Source organism: Tachysurus vachellii, chromosome 25, assembly GCF_030014155.1.
Source record: "Tachysurus vachellii isolate PV-2020 chromosome 25, HZAU_Pvac_v1, whole genome shotgun sequence".
Classification (NCBI taxonomy): domain Eukaryota; kingdom Metazoa; phylum Chordata; class Actinopteri; order Siluriformes; family Bagridae; genus Tachysurus; species Tachysurus vachellii.
Window position 1 is genome coordinate 12414741 of NC_083484.1, and position 16837 is coordinate 12431577.

General features: G+C 39.6%; 1 protein-coding gene across 2 annotated transcripts in view; it reads left to right on the forward strand.

Moving 5' to 3' along the window:
- Positions 1-8973: 8973 nt before the first annotated feature.
- Positions 8974-16837, forward strand: part of oxr1a (oxidation resistance 1a) — a 147313-nt gene continuing 139449 nt past the window's right edge. For both annotated transcript variants that reach the window (XM_060861337.1, XM_060861345.1), the window contains exon 1: positions 8974-9005. In XM_060861337.1, coding sequence (XP_060717320.1) covers positions 8989-9005 — 17 coding nt within the window. In that variant the 5' untranslated portion in view covers positions 8974-8988. The remainder of the gene's footprint in view (positions 9006-16837) is intronic.

The following is a 16837-nucleotide window of genomic DNA, read 5'->3' on the forward strand; positions in this document are numbered from 1 at the left end:
TATAATATTATGACTTTACGAATAACAAATCCCTATAGCATCCTGTTATTGTTATATCCTTGTAACATTATGCTCTTTTTTAAAAATGGATTCGATACTAACGGGTGACTAAAGGAAGCAAAAGTTTAAAACGTTATCTTTATGTTGCTTGTACTGATGAAATGCTAATAATGTTACACCGCACATTTTACACCGTTACCAGCCATGAGTTCCATGAACGAAGGCATGTATAAAGATACAGTTCTTGACTCGTATAATAAAATTGTTGTAAATGTTGCCAGTACATTGGTGAGGAACAACAACACTAACGTCTGCAGCCTCCGAGACAGAAAAGAGAGGATTTTACATCCACAGCTGGACAAAACTAATGATCCATGCAGAAGAATAAGATTCATGGATACTTTGTGAACCTCACTGATTTAATTAGGGACAATTATGTACATTCTGGCTTTATCTAATTCAGAATGAAATTTTTCCTGCTTGTATGATTGTCTTGGTTGCTGTCACAGACAGTTAGCTCCAAAGTTCTGACATGAGTTGTGCTTTTTCTGACAGTGCAGCATTAATTATGTCTCGACACCTTGTTTTACAAGGTGACCTATAAACAATTTGTAGATCTTATAACCATTTGTACATCCTATCTGGAACTGGGACTATTCAGTAAGGCAAATGGTTTGTGGACACCTGACCATCACCTCGATATGTGGCCATTCCCCAATGTTTTAGCACACAATTGTATACGATATACTTGTATGCTGTAGAATTACAATTTTACTTCAATGAAATTAAGGGTGGGGGGCATGGTGGCTTAGTGGTTAGCTTGTTTTTCTCACACCTCCAGGGTTGGGGGTTCGATTCTCACCTCCGCCTTGTGTGTGTGGAGTTTGCATGTTCTCCCCGTGCCTCGGGGGTTTCCTCCGGGTACTCCGTTTTCCTCCCCCGGTCCCAAGACATGCATGGTAGGTTGATTGGGAAAATTGTCCGTATTGAGTGCGTGAGTGAATGAGAGTGTGTGTGTGTGTGTGTGTGCCCTGAGATGGTTTGGCACTCCGTCCAGGGTGTATCCTGCCTTGATGCCCAATGACACCTGAGATAGGCACAGGCTCCCTGGACGTACTGGACGTTCTGTAAAAAGGTCCGGAAAAATTACCTCAGGTAATACTAATCCCGTCCGAATAGACCTGCTGTATAGATGCGCTGTTTGCGCACGTGATAACAGGAAGCAACGTCATACGCACATGACGACAAGGAGGTTACTGTGGTGCGTAAAGCGAGTTACCCCTCCCACTTCTGCTAGTTTTACTGAGATGTCTTGTCCCATGCGAATTGGCCAATTAATATTACAGACGTCCTGAGGTAAAATTGCATTACTCCACGTCCCCATGTAAAACTAATCCCGTCCGAATAGGGCTTAAGTCTTACCTAGGGTAAATCTACTACTGTATGTCTTTACCATTGTATTCAGATCTTGACCACATTTCTCATGAAATCTCTCTGCCAGTACTTCAAAATAAATAAATATGTGACTGATTGAATTGAATCTCATTTTCTATTGCTTTACTTTATGAGCTAGCCATATATCAAAGTCATCATGAGGGTACATAACATATACTGATAGTGCTTACAAGTGCTGATACCAAGAATGAGAATCACAACAGCCCATGTCTGAGATCAGGATATTTGTCTGGCTTGTTACCGGTTGTTAGGTCTGTAGACTATCTGTCCTCCTCTCAGAGGTCAATGGGGTGGAGATGGACCTGATCAGATTCACCCTATCTGAGCGACGTTGAAGCAATAGTCCAATGAGTGGCAACAACTTGTTGTGTTGTACAACTTCTTATGGGTTAGATTTATGGGTAAGGTTATAGGATGATTTGATCAAGACCAGCTCCACTCCCTGGACTTTTGTTTCTGCAGCGAGGTGCTCACATGTCCAGATAAGATGCTGCTGGAATTAAAGAGGTTCTTAGTTTAAACTTGGGTGCCAAAGCTAACCCAAAGGAAAGGGTACATATAACTTAAAAATGGGTAAATCTACTGTATTCTACATCATTTGAAATGCATCTGTCAGATCTCTAGTTACAACCAATCAGCCGTCAGATTAGGCGTAGTGGCTAAAACGCCTTTTGTTTTAAGAAGACTTTTTAGGCCATACTTAGGCTTCTTTGATCCTGATTGAGGTGAATTCAATGTCTTTATTTAATATCATAATGTATGTTTTATACCACTGTGATGGGTTGGCACTCCGTCCAGGGTGTATCCTGCCTTGATGCCCGATGACGCCTGAGATAGGTACAGGCTCCCCGTGACCCGAGGTAGTTCGGATAAGCGGAAGAAAATGAATGAATGAATGAATGAATGAATGTTTTATACCATATGACTTTCTACCGCAGGTTTTTGTAGGAATTCTAATTGCAAGTCAGTATAGGCAGACCCTTGTGTTTGGTGGTGGTTGATAATAAAACTGTATGCATTTTACAGCCGTGCATTCTCTGACAGGAATGCTAGATTGCCTTAGATTGACCTGGGTGCAAGGTAACACTCTGAACTGACAACAACTATTTGCAGTGGGTTTGTACTGTATTGTTTGCAAGGCTGCACAAACATTTATATCCTGTGCATTTTCATCCATCTGCTATTGTCCAGACTTTCCCTGAATAATGTGATGGCTATACTGTACGTATAAGTCCAGTTTCTAATTCATTAATTTTTTTCTTTGAGCTAGTCACTAAGTTGGTAATAGTCACTTCGTAGCACTAAAGTTAATCTGTCCTATTTCAGATGATTCAGATTAGCAACTGATTCAGCAACTGAACAAATCATTTAACTGAATAGCCTTAAATGAATCCAGTCACTTAAAAGAATTAAGTATCTTCAGGTACTAGCAGAATTTACCAGGCTTCAGTAATGAGGGTAATTTCCCTTAATGGTCAGAATTTTTAAAGCATATCAGTGGGCAGTTAGGTTCATGAAGACATTCCCGAGACGGAAATGCAATCAGACATTTTGCAACATTGCACAAAAGTACCATAATATGATGTAATATGAGGTCCTTGGCAAGCAGATCCTTGGCAAGCAGATCTTTCTAAATGCTTACAAGTTATTTTATTGAGATGCATGTATGACATCAACATAGAATTAGTTTCCTTACTTACTACAGCAACCATCCATTTTTTTTAAAACATGAATGTCTCAACCTGGATCTTTTGTAGTTAATTTCCATTACATGTTTACTGCTAGAATTATGAACACCCTGAGATAAACTCATAATTCATCGGAAAGAAGTACAGTGTACATCTGCCGTAACTGAACCATTTAAATAATTGTTTTCTTCAGGGCCGACGTGGCCTCTCTTCATGAAAAATGTGACCTAGTTCAACATGGGCCAAGGACTACAAGGGATGGGTTAAAAAAAAGTCTTGCAGAAATCTAAATCATTCTCTGAATAAGGGAGAGAAAAAGAAAGAAAGAGAGAGAGAGAGAGAGAGAGAGAGAGAGAGCAAAATAGAGTGCGCTCTATATATGACTCATACCGCAGTAGTCATTTGAGCCATGATTAAATGCTCCCTACTGAGACTGAAATGGACAAATCTAGTGTTTGTCTTTGAGCTCATTTTTTCTCCATGTATTTGGTGTAGATCGAGTTGATCTAAGCTGAAGCTCTGCAGGTGACTGTGGCTTGGCCTCAGCATTTCTGCTGGTTATTCTTGTTGATTTTCTAGTTATCTCCCCAGTCCATTCCATCAATATTCCAAAATCATCCTGTGCTTTTTGGGTCCATCCCCAACGTCATACTGAGCTTCACTTCTGAGCATCTCAGCATAGATGGACACATACTGTGTTTGTGTGAAGTCTAACAAAGTAGCAGTACTGAGGTCGAGTCTTTGTCCGTTGGTTGGAGACAATAAAAGTCAGACATCTATGTATTTGTCACAGAACACCCTTGTTTGATTTTTCTAAATTTCTGCTCTCTTTGGCCACACCCACTTTATAATATTTACATTATACTAAATAAAAGATTTTCAACTAGCGGTACATAATTAAGCTAATTCCAAAACGCCGCATAGTTTCCAAAACCAGAGAAGGAATAAAAACTATGCTAGCACAACATGGCCTGACTGAAATTTACAGTGAAAAGTACATCAGAAGGACTTGATGTTACCATCCAGGTAAAATCTGACACTCGGTCACACAAGTAGAGCATTTGGTAGCAAAAAATAATTTTATGTCAGAAGTGACTGTAGCTTGGAAGGAAGAACAACATGACATGATAATGTGTGTGTCAGTGTAATATATAGTACATGTCACTATCCTTGATAGACCTCCTAAATCAAGAATGGAAACCATATATTATTTTCAAACCCTTTTCCCCCCATTAAAATATGTATTTATATATATACACTCAGGGGAGCACGGTGGCTTAGTGGTTAGCACGTTCGCCTCACACCTCCAGGGTTGTGGGTTCGATTCCCGCCTCCGCCTTGTGTGTGTGGAGTTTGCATGTTCTCCCCGTGCCTCGGGGGTTTCCTCCGGGTACTCCGGTTTCCTCCCCCGGTCCAAAGACATGCATGGTAGGTTGATTGGCATCTCTGGAAAAATTGTCCGTAGTGTGTGATTGTGTGAGTGAATGAGAGTGTGTGTGTGCCCTGTGATGGGTTGGCACTCCGTCCAGGGTGTATCCTGCCTTGATGCCCGATGACGCCTGAGAGGCTCCCCGTGACCCGAGGTAGTTCGGATAAGCGGTAGAAAATGAATGAATGAATGAATGTATACACTCACCGGCCACTTTATTAGGTACACCTTACTAGTACCGGTGTGGTCTTCTGCTGCTGTATCCCATCCGCCTCAAGGTTCGATGTGTTGTGCGTTCAGAGATGCTCTTCTGCATACCTCGGTTGTAACGAGTGGTTATTTGAGTTACCGTTGCCTTTCTATCAGCTCGAACCAGTCTGGCCATTCTCGTCTGACCTCTGGCATCAACAAGGCATTTGCGCCCACAGAACTGCCCTCACTGGATATTTTCTCTTTTTCGGACCATTCTCTGTAAACCCTAGAGATGGTTGTGCGTGAAAATCCCAGTAGTACATGTCACTATCGGCACAGTAGATCAGCAGTTTCTGAAATACTCAGACCAGCCCGTCTGCCACCAACAAACATGCCACGTTCATTCATTCATTCATTCATCTTCTACCGCTTATCCAAACTACCTTGGGTCACGGGGAGCCTGTGCCTATCTCAGGCGTCATTGGCCAACAAGGCAGGATACACCCTGGACGGAGTGCCAACCGATCGCAGGGCACACACACACACTCTCATTCACTCACGCAATCACACACTAGGGACAATTTTCCAGAGATGCCAATCAACCTACCATGCATGTCTTTGGACAGGGGGAGGAAACCGGAGTACCCGGAGGAAACCCCCGAGGCACGGGGAGAACATGCAAACTCCACACACACAAGGTGGAGGCGGGAATCGAACCCCGACCCTGGAGGTGTGAGGCGAACGTGCTAACCACTAAGCCACCGTGCCCCCCTATGCCACGTTTAAAGTCACTTAAATCACCTTTCTTCCCCATTCTGACGCTCGATTTGAACTGCAGCAGATCGTCTTGACCATGTCTACATGCCTAAGTGCATGTACATGTAAGTGAGTTGCTGCCATGTGATTGGCTGATTAGAAATTTGCGTTAACGAGCAGTTGGACAGGTGTACCTAATAAAGTGGCCGGTGAGTGTGTGTATATATATATATATAAAGTTTCTAACTGACCTAAATTCATGAAATTTTACCTGGTTATCTCTAGCACTAATTAAATGTTAATGAAAAATTCTATTTTTGTTTAATGAAATAGTAAACAAATGAATATCTTCACAGTGAACTAAAAGGTTTGTGACAACATTACGAGATTAGATTTTTGGTTTAGTTAAGTATGCAAATGATATGAAGCCTCATTTTGCATAAATAAATGTGCATTTTTTAAAGCGTTCAGAGAGAAAAAAAACAACAAAAAACTACTTGTAAGAACTTCAGCGATCAAACGGAGAAGATCCATTTTGATCTCTTTTGTTTAAAAACATTTCCCTTACCTGTATTGCTAAATGTAGTCTAAGCTACCTTCTAAATTTGATTGATTGATTGATTGATTGATTGATTGGTTTTCAGAAGATGGTCATTTTTGCTTCACGCTTCTATGATCCTCTCAGACATCTCGCTTAAACAAACTGTGCGCTATTGTGTTGTGCAGTTTGTTGTACTGTACTCTGGTGTCCTATAGAGAAATAGAGCTTGAAAACCTCTAATGGTAAAGTTCCAGCATATATACGGCATAGATGTTGTTTTATTAGATGAAAGGAACAATAACGCCTCTGATTTGAACCCGTTTTATATAAGAGTCTGTTTTATTTATTTATTTTTTTATTTTTTTATTTATTTATTTTTTGCTCACTGGTAGCCAGAGCACTTGTGATTAATTTTCTTTCCATTTCTCCATAGGCTCATTGTTTCTCTCTCTCTCTCTCTCTCTCTCTCTCTCTCTCTCTCTCTCTCTTTTTCTCTCTAACTCTCTCTCTCTCTCTGTCATTACCTCCCACACATCTCTGATGTACTGGTTTAAAAATAGGTGTGGACAATAACACACCATCTATGTGTAAATGTCAACTTACAGACACTGCACAGAAATGTTCATTTTATGCGCAGTATAGTTTATTTGATTAAGAACAGACAAGGAGAATACAATTTGTAAGGCTTAAATGTGCTAAGGACAAAACATTATGTTCAAATGATTTGCGTATTTGTTGGATTTTAGTTTTTTTTTTTTTTCTAATTTAGATACAAGGTCTAGAGAAGTCACAAGTGTGCACATTATATAGGATGACCCAACTTTAGCGTTTATGATGTCATAATATTGTGTTTGTACTGTAAGAAAAAGGAGAATTTTCAGTGTCGTCTTCTCGTACGTCATACATTTCTGCCATTTGCTTACTATTATTCACAGTTTGTGTATTGAAACAGGGTTTGCTGTGGGGCGAAAGAATTAGCTGGCTAACACACAGGAAGTAGATAGCTGGTGCAAACACATGGAGGTAGGATGCAAACGTAGGTTGTTTATTAACGAATTTAAACAACCTACGAAATTAGGTACAGCTGAAATTAGGAACACACTACAATATAGGAACAAAAGTGAAATTAGACATAACATCAGTCAGGCTATAAACAGGATCCAAATGTTCTCAAAAACTTCAAAAACCGGGTTAAAAAGAGCAACAGGAAGGAAGTACAAGGCTATGAACACCAAACATTCATTCATTCATTCATTCATTTTCTACCGCTTATCCAAACTACCTCGGGTCACGGGGAGCCTGTGCCTATCTCAGGCGTCATCGGGCATCAAGGCAGGATACACCCTGGACGGAGTGCCAACCCATCGCAGGGCACACACACACTCTCATTCACTCACACACTCATACACTACGGACAATTTACCAGAGATGCCAATCAACCTACCATGCATGTCTTTGGACCGGGGAGGAAACCGGAGTACCCGTAGGAAACCCCCGAGGCACGGGGAGAACATGCAAACTCCACACACACAAGGTGGAGGCGGGAATCGAACCCCCAACCCTGGAGGTGTGAGGCGAACGTGCTAACCACTAAGTCACCGTGCCCCGAACACCAAACAGCACAACAAAATTATTTCTTTCCATATCCCAGCTTTGGATGTTGGGGGTCAGATGTTACAGTGCGGAAGGGGTTAAGGGCCTGGCTCAAGGGCCCAACAGTGGCACCTTGGTGGTGCTGGGGCTTGAATCCTGACCTTTCAGTCAGCAATTGAGCTAACTTTAGCTAACTTTAAACTTCCATTTAACTTAAACACAATGTGCATTTTAAGTCATAATGGAATGTTAGATCAGATCCCAAACAAGTTGAATAGGGATGTTAGATCAGATTCCAACTGAGTTATAATGGAATGCTAGATCAGATCCCAAACAAGTTGGATAGGGATGTTAGATCAGATCCCAACCAAGTTATAATGGAATGTTAGATCAGATCCCAAAAAAGTTGGATAGGGATGTTAGATCAGATACCAACTGAGTTATAATGGAATGTTAGATCAGATCCCAAAAAAGTTGGATAGGGATGTTAGATCAGATACCAACTGAGTTATAATGCAAAGTTAGATCAGATCCAAACCCACTTATATGTAAATTGTTAGACCCCAGTCTGTTTTCAAATCCAAACTGGGCAACAACTGAACCTGAGATCAGATCCCAAGCAGTTTATAACTGAACTTCTCTTATGCTGACTTCAAGCCTCATAATTCATTTCTTAAGCACTTCCCAAGCAAGCATGGCGCAGGAAGCTCCGCGGCTGATCTTCAGAAAACTAAGACCATCACCTTATCTCACCCTCTTCCATCTCTCCCTCCACTCTTTCCCATACTACACTTTTTTCTCTGCATTTCTTGCTCTTCTTTTCACCATACCACCCTGCTTTGTAGCTTAGAGTGCAATAATACTTTATAAAGAAAAGAAAATCCTTTGAATAGTCGAAAGCTGGAGCTGCATTTATGCTCTGACTTCAACCCTTTCTGTGGGGGTTCAAACCTTGTGGATGCGTGCATTAATAATGTACGCCATTCCACCCTGCGACCGATATAACCTTTTAACACGCGTCTTGACTCGTTCACAACGAGCAGCATTGATCCATACTCGAGCAGTTTACTGAAGTAAGAGGTTATAAAGGGAGAAAGACATGGAAGTTCTTGTTAGCAGTGTTTACATTCTTTATGGATATTTACCATACCTTTTTATTTAGTCAGATTCTGCTTCCTTCTCGATCTTTTTAGTTTGTTCTTGTCTGTATTTGTGATCGCCAAAGCTGTTTTAATGCCTCCCGCTTTCTCTCTTCCATATTTCAGATCAGCTCCCTGAAGTGAAACCCTGAATTTTCAGAAGCTTCTGTACTGCAGAGAGGAGACACCAGCAACATGTTCAGCACCAAAAGGTCAGGGCCACATCAGTGTTTTTGTGTTGTTTCTCGTGGATATATACGTGAACGCAAGAAAGAAAATGTCAGAAGCCTTATGGGCAGGCCATTTGGAAAGGCTAATGAAGCAGATTTCAAGGTGACGTTCGAGTCATAGGATTTATTTTTTGATGTGATTCAGGGTTTGGAAGGAAGACAAAGACATGGTTGCATTTCAGGTCAGAAAAACAGGCTTTTCCTCAACTGTCTAAGTATCCAGAACTGCCTTTAAACAAAACGTCATCAACCAACCAGATTCATACACAGATTTTACATCGGATTAGTTAGCAGAAAAAATTCACATAAGATCCAACTATGGGTAAATGTGATTGTTAGATCAGATCAAAATAAGTATGATAGATCAGATCCCAACCAGGCTATGTTGGAAAGTTAGACCACATCCTAACCAGGCGAACAAGGATTTAGATGAGATCCCAAACGGAATGTATGTGAATGTTAGATCAGATGCCAAAAGGTTGAATAAGGATGTTAGATCAGATGCCAGATCAGATCAAAATAAGTATGATAGATCAGATCCCAACCAGGCTATGTTGGAAAGTTAGACCACATCCTAACCAGACAAACAAAAATTTTAGATCAGATCCCAAACAGGATATATGTGAATGTTAGATCAGATCTCCAAAAAAGTTGAATAAGGATGTTAGATCAGATCCCAATAAAAATAAACTGATGTTAGATAAGATCCCCAAAATGTTGAATGAAGATGTTAGATCAGATCCCAATTAAATTATACTAAGATGTTAGATACTAACCAGGATATATGTGAATGTTAGATCAGATATAAACTGAGTTATATGTGAATTATTAGACCCCAATCTGGTTGAAAATACAAACCAAGCATCAAATAAACATGAGATTAGATTCCAATCAGATAACACCTTGGCATGGATTTATTCTGTTTATCCCAAACAACCATGGATCAGGTGTTTTTTTTGTGGTTCAGGTTCAGCAAATTGCATAAGTTCTTTCAGATATCTTTCTTCCCTTCTTTCTTTCTTTTTTTTTTCCAAATCACAGTTTTTCAGTATTACTATTTGTACGTTACACTCTCAATCTTCACGCTGCAGCACTAAACTATACCATCTGTTTACCGTGAGAAGGAACAGATGGGTTCCTCAGGAAGCATACATGTTAGAATAGACATAAAAGCTGTGGCAACATAAAAACCTGTCCATTATAACAGCCGATCCTGAAACTTTTAATAGCTGAACACAAATCAGCGTTGTCCTCACTTAGCAAATATCCCACCAACTGTGGGAATGAAGCGCATCTTCTAACAAAATAACACAAGTTCATTAAAGTCCTGACAAGCACAAGCAGGTAATTAAACCTGTGGAGATGCATCATGCTTGGAGAAACAGTGATGGGAAGATGTGGAATTACTCAAGGAATCAGATTATACTGTAATTCAGCACAACATGCCGCTCAAGCAAGGGTGTCGATTTGGGTAGGGACGGTAGGGACATGTCCCTACCAATATCCAGGGAACACTCAATTGTCCCTAGCAATAATTCGACCAAGACTATATATATTTTATAGACTATATATATTTTATAACCATTTGTGGAACACAAACGGTTAACAGATCTACCCCCTGCAATGAATCCCGCCTCTGTAACTCACCTCTCTAAAAGGATTGGCCTTTGCCTTTTTTGAGTCCTGCTCTAACCCACGTCGCTGTTTGATTGGCTTTGTCTTTCTCGCTAATGTGTTGAGGTCGGAGGCTGCAGCTAGATTCCGTTGTATGAAGCAATATGCAAAATACGGGGAATGTTGTCCCCACCCATATCAAATAAATTATGTCCCCACCAATGACAAATAAATTATGTCCCCACCAATGACAAATAAATTATGTCCCCACCAATGACAAATAAATTATGTCCCCACCAATGACAAATAAATTATGTCCCCACCAATGACAAATAAATTATGTCCCCACCAATGTCAAAATCAAACTTACATGTACGCCATTGCGCTCAAGAGTCATGTTTCTGCTTTCTTTATGGATCGTAGCTACTTTTAAACAGCAACATAATGATATATTAAGATATTTAGTCAAATACTGGAACCAAGTTATCTGCTCAATTATTGTTAGAAATCATGAAAATAAGCATTAATAAATAAAGGAACGTATTTTCAGGATATTCAGTAGGTTCATTTAAGTGCTTGCTTTTTAGCTTTAAAATCAGGGATAGAAAATGTGGACCTAAAACAGAAATGTTTTGATTTTATTTATTTTTTGTTTTGTTTTTTTGGTGTCAGATATGAAGTAACTTTAACATAAACGTTTTTTTGTATCAAGGACATGCTTATGTAGCTGTTAGCATTTAATTTGCTACACTTACAGCACTTTTCAAAAGCTGTTCATAATTTTATCTCTAAAAAAAAGAGTTTCCTCAAGATAAGCAATGTCTCTAATTAAGATTTCAGGTGATTTTCATTCTGTTTTTTATTTATTTATTTATTTATTTTAAAGGTGGGGTGCACAAGGTTTGAAAGCCAATGTTGACATTTAAAATCACCAAAACAAACACGCCCCTAACCCAAATGGGTGTCACCCCTGTTTTGATAGCTCCGCCCCCACACTTACATAGCCCAGGCAACTATTATGGCGGAACCTGCTGGGGCAGCTGGCCGAGGGGATATTATTATCAATAAATGAACTCAATGAGTAATACTATGGTAATACAGGTCAAATGTGTTTTTGTAGTACTGCGTGTTGTACCGTAAAAGGTTTAGCTCTGTTTCACGCGAAAAACGTTCAGTTCTTTCCAGCGCTGGAAAGCTGATCCTATATTAACACGGGTCCTGCTTCTTGCCTTATCGTAAGCCTTTTTTCGCTTTTCATTTTTATCCGCCATGTCAATGTTTCAATCACTTTCTGCTAATGTCAGACATGCGCACTGAACACTCTCTCTACCGCATATCGACAAGACACGCCCCTTTATGCTCATTGGCTACACGTTTGTTTTGTTTGTTGGCCCGACTCAGTTTTCTGAAGCATTTTTCAAACATCGTGCACCCCACCTTTAAGACCTGGATTTAAATTATTTGTATTTTAAAAGTTGCTGGTTCAATTTCTGTTCCATTAGCTAGGCTGTGATATAACAATATATTTAACCATCTCTACGTTGTATTACACTGCAACAATATCCAGGTGCTGATTACTCTGATTATATTATATTATATTATCAAACCTGCCAACCTTTAAGCATTTTGTATAGTATCTTTGCGTCAGAAGTTAGCTAGTCGAGATCTAAATCTAGAAGATTTGTTTTTGAAGCAACTGGAGTTTTCACGATTGCTACCTCCAACAAGCAGTTCCTGACCAAACACCTTGTATTAATACTAGTTTGAGCTGGAAAATGAAATAATATATTTTTTTATGATTTATTTATTAAATTGGTAAATTGGCAACAAATAAAAGCTCGCCATATGTAGAAATCTTTAGCCGTTATTAACGTGTTCAAAGCTCTTGATTTGTCCATATGGTGATGATGACAAAGTGATTTTACTTATTTTACATATTTTATTGAATACAACATAGAGGGTTGGGGCAACATTTGTAAAAATGAATTATACTGTACATACCTTGGTGTCAATAATTTTGGCACCTATAATTTCTCTTACTTTAAAAGAAATGTAAATAAGTACACGCTTTCTGTCAAATTCAAAGATATAGATTTTTAACATTTCAATTTTTTTCACACAGTTTGAATTTTTTTAATTCATGCCAGCCCTAATGAAGAAGCTACCAGAACACACGTCGTTGTTGTTGTTGTTGTTTTTTATTATTAATATCGGTTCATACCTCGTGCCCCACTTCATCATGGAGCATTACCAGAGTCGTCCCCTAAACACACAGACCGCACCTTTAATTAATGCTTCTTCATAAATCTTTAATCAGATTAAAGATCAACAGCTAACAACCCTTTGCTTTTGCTTACAGTACTGTATATACCGCTGAACCCAGTCTGCAAAGCAAATAATAGTGGACGTAATAAATCCACTGTTTCCACACACCGCTTTTTATCACCAGACAGAAGGATATTTGTCACCCAGGTTAATTGTTTATGCTCATGTCAGCTATTTAAAATGTTAATGAGAGCAGTGTTAAATTAAATCGCCCATCAGCCTTCTCTCTAAATCTTCTCTTATGTTTAAAAATAAGATTCCCAGAGGTTTGTATAATCTCTACTGGAGATTAGCTCTGCTTCTATCAGACTCGCCAGTGTTTACATGCGGAAATGGCACAAAACCTGCAAGAGTCCCTGCAGCCTCAAGAACTAAATTTAATACCAATTAATTATCTTTTATACCCTCTTGAAAACTCAGAGCGAGACTCCGACGTCTCTCGCTGTCTCTCTCACAATCGATCTCCGAGCTCACCTGCAGCACCATATGACCTGTCGGCTCCATGCATAGCTTAGTCATAATGAGGCAACGGCTTACACTGGATCTTCCTGTCCCACATCCTCTGCCCTCAACTCAAGCTATTATCTTAGCAGCAGATGCTAGTTATAACTAGCAGGAAGAGGAAATGTCTAAGCTGAGCTAGAGCTCTGCGTCTGTTAGATCACCTTGCTAGTGTGACAACCATGCTGTCAGGATCTCGGAAGCAGCTGCAACCAGAGAGGCAGTTGCACTATTAGAGCAGCACTCATTAGCTGCAGGATGAGGCAGTGGGAATTTACTGGTGTGCTACACAGTGCAGGATTATTGACATGTTGCACAAATACCAAATACACTGTGTGAATTCTCGAAGAAAGCTTTTTCTTTCATTTTTTTGTGTTTTGTTTTTTTAAATCGCCAAGCACTTTTTTTCTTGACGTCACCGAAGGGCTGTTATACATGGCGCTGTTCTCTGGTCTGGTCAGAAAACCATCAATTCATGTGGACACTGGAGACTCCTTTTGTAAATGTTTACCGAACAAGCCTCACATATCAATTTTTTTTCTTTGTTCAATTTGTAGCTCTTTATAGTTATGCTGAAATTACACAAGCTCCAATTTTTCTGCTGATATGAAAAAAATGATGAAACTGATGAACTGCAAGAAATACATTGGATCAGATATCAGAAAAAAAAAAGAAGGGTTTCAATTTGTTCAATAAACGGAAAAGATTAGAATTGGATTTGTACAAGATTTTTACTAACTGGTTGTATTTATTTATTTGTTTGTTTGTTTATTTATTTATTTATTTATTTATTTATTTATTTATTTAAATTATAATAATTTAGTAATTTTTAATAAGTTAGCACTTTTATTTTTTCTTGTATTCTTTAAAGCTCTTTAGTTGAGTGTTGTTTTTTTTTTTTGGTTCTAATAAATGGATTTTTGTTATATTTAACGCTCAGATCAGAGCTTAGATTACTATTAAATTTGATTTAAATTAGAATTGGATTTTTTATAATTAGTAAGGTACAATATAAATATTGGTTTAAAAAATAAATATTGGTGATGAGGAGGATGTTTTGGTGTTTGGGGTTTGTTGTAGCTCTGGAGGTACGCTTTGCGTGCGACTAGACAGTTAAACTAGGACATTACATCATATCAAATCACGTACTGGTGAGCGTCCCAAAAATAGACGCATCTCTAAACAAATCCCTGTCACTCTATATATAATATGATAAGTTATAAGAGTTAATGCATTACTAAAAACCTGCGATTCATTTTCTCTCATAAACAAAACAATCTAGATCAAGAGTTCCAATCAATAAACAGTAGTAATGCTTTCTCATGAACTCTTCTCTAAAATGATTCTAGCTTCAGTGCTTTGGAGATAAAAAGAGGCGGAATGATCCAGAAACGGTGCTCTGGAAACTCAGAAACATTTGCATTTTCTGTTTGATGGAAAGCATGAGCCTCAGAAAGAATAAAGACTGTTCGTGTTTCACAGGAAGGAAGTCTGAGCAAGTCATTCACACTTCCATCGATCTTCTGAAGCATTTGTCCTATACGTCGGAGCAGGGTTTCTGGAGCCTGGAGCCTATCCCATGGGACTTGAGACACAAGACCAGGGGACACCCTGTACAGGGACACCCTTGACACAATCACACAGTCAACCATTAATAGATGTCTTTAGATGGGAGAAACCAAAGTACCCTGAAGCATTGGGGAGAAATGCAAACGCCACAGAGCTTGGAATTGAACCAACAACCGAAACAAAAAGCTAACCACTAAGCTACCATATTTCAGGAGATTAAATTTCAGATTTAATAGCCATTTGCCATTTCTAATAAACTGTTCATCTGGCCATGCCATAGACTGTTTACATGCAGATGGACCACGTGGGCAATCTAGACATTCATGGGATTGCTTAGAATTGCACATGGAGTCCATGGAGATGGCATTTGGACTGGTTGGTTTTGCTCTCAAGCCTCCGCCATTGAACACTTGATGGTTTTGGCAGGAAGGAATGTAAATTATGCTGATACTTATGTTCCTACATTGCTCAAAACCCCCTGGTTACACATTTCCACTTGACTTTATGGTGTACAGCTCCATGGTGTCACCCGGATGAGGATGAGGTTCCCTATTGAGTCTGGTTCCTCTCAATGTTTCTTCCTCCTATCATCTCAGGACGTTTTTTGGTCCTCACCACCATCACCTCTGGCCTGCTCATTCAGAATAAATAGAAATGGTTATACCTGTACATTTGTCTATTGTTAAAAGCGCCATACAAGACAAAATGAATATAATTGAATTATATGCACCCTGTACTGTAAAATACAGTCAGAAATTCTGTACGCACAAGGAGCTCTTCCTATTTCCCATCTTCATTGTGTAGAACGTGTGCAGAATAAAACGAACAGAAATGCACTCAAGCTTGGTTATTTATGTATGCAGACATGGGAGGAAGTGAGCCTCTGAGGAGCTGCTAAACTTGACTGGCTTTTTACCCCCTACAATGGCACACCGGTCCAATTAGGGAACGACCTTGACGGCGTCCTTGAAAAGCGGAGAGATGAGATCTTTTATAAAACGCTCTCCCGTCAGTTGTTTTTCACTGGCTCGCTCTCACGCTTGGGTTCCCACTGTGCTTTGAAAGGCCTCAGTGGATACACTGTTAATGGAGAGAAATGGACTTTTGAGAGTGCTTTGGGTGAAAGTGACTAGCGAGTATTTCGAAAGCTTACCTTCGATAATGCACCACTCTAATATAGAACGGAGCTGATTACTGGGCTGTGACATGGCTTTACCGTGTGTGTGTGTGTGTGTGTGTGTGTGTGTGTGCTGTTGCCTGATGTGTTGTGTGTTTGGTGACAGAGAAACTATCAAAGATGATCAGTGCATTATATCAATAGAAGTATGACACGAGTTAAGAATGACATGGGGCAAAGTATACACATACCCATGACTCCTGGCTACATCGTCAGTATTCAAACTCTCCCAGTGATCTCCCAGTGATCTCCCAGTGATCTCCCAATGATCTCCCAGTGATCTCCCAGTGATCTCCCAGTGATCTCCCAATGATCTAACAGTGATCTCCCAATGATCTCCCAATGATTTCCCAATGATCTCCCAGTGATCTCCCAATGATCTCCCAGTGATCTCCCAATGATCTCCCAATGATCTCCCAATGATCTCCCAATGATCTCCCAATGATGTCCCAGTGATCACACAACTCTGGAGCTGCTTTAAGATAAATAAGTAAACAATATGATGTGGAAGTGAAACTTTCTGCTATCCTGAAGACATATGGATTAGCCTTGCTAGTGCATTTATACCAGCCATTCCTGGTAATTACAAAGAGAGATTAAAAACAGATAGAGAGAGATAGAAAGTGAG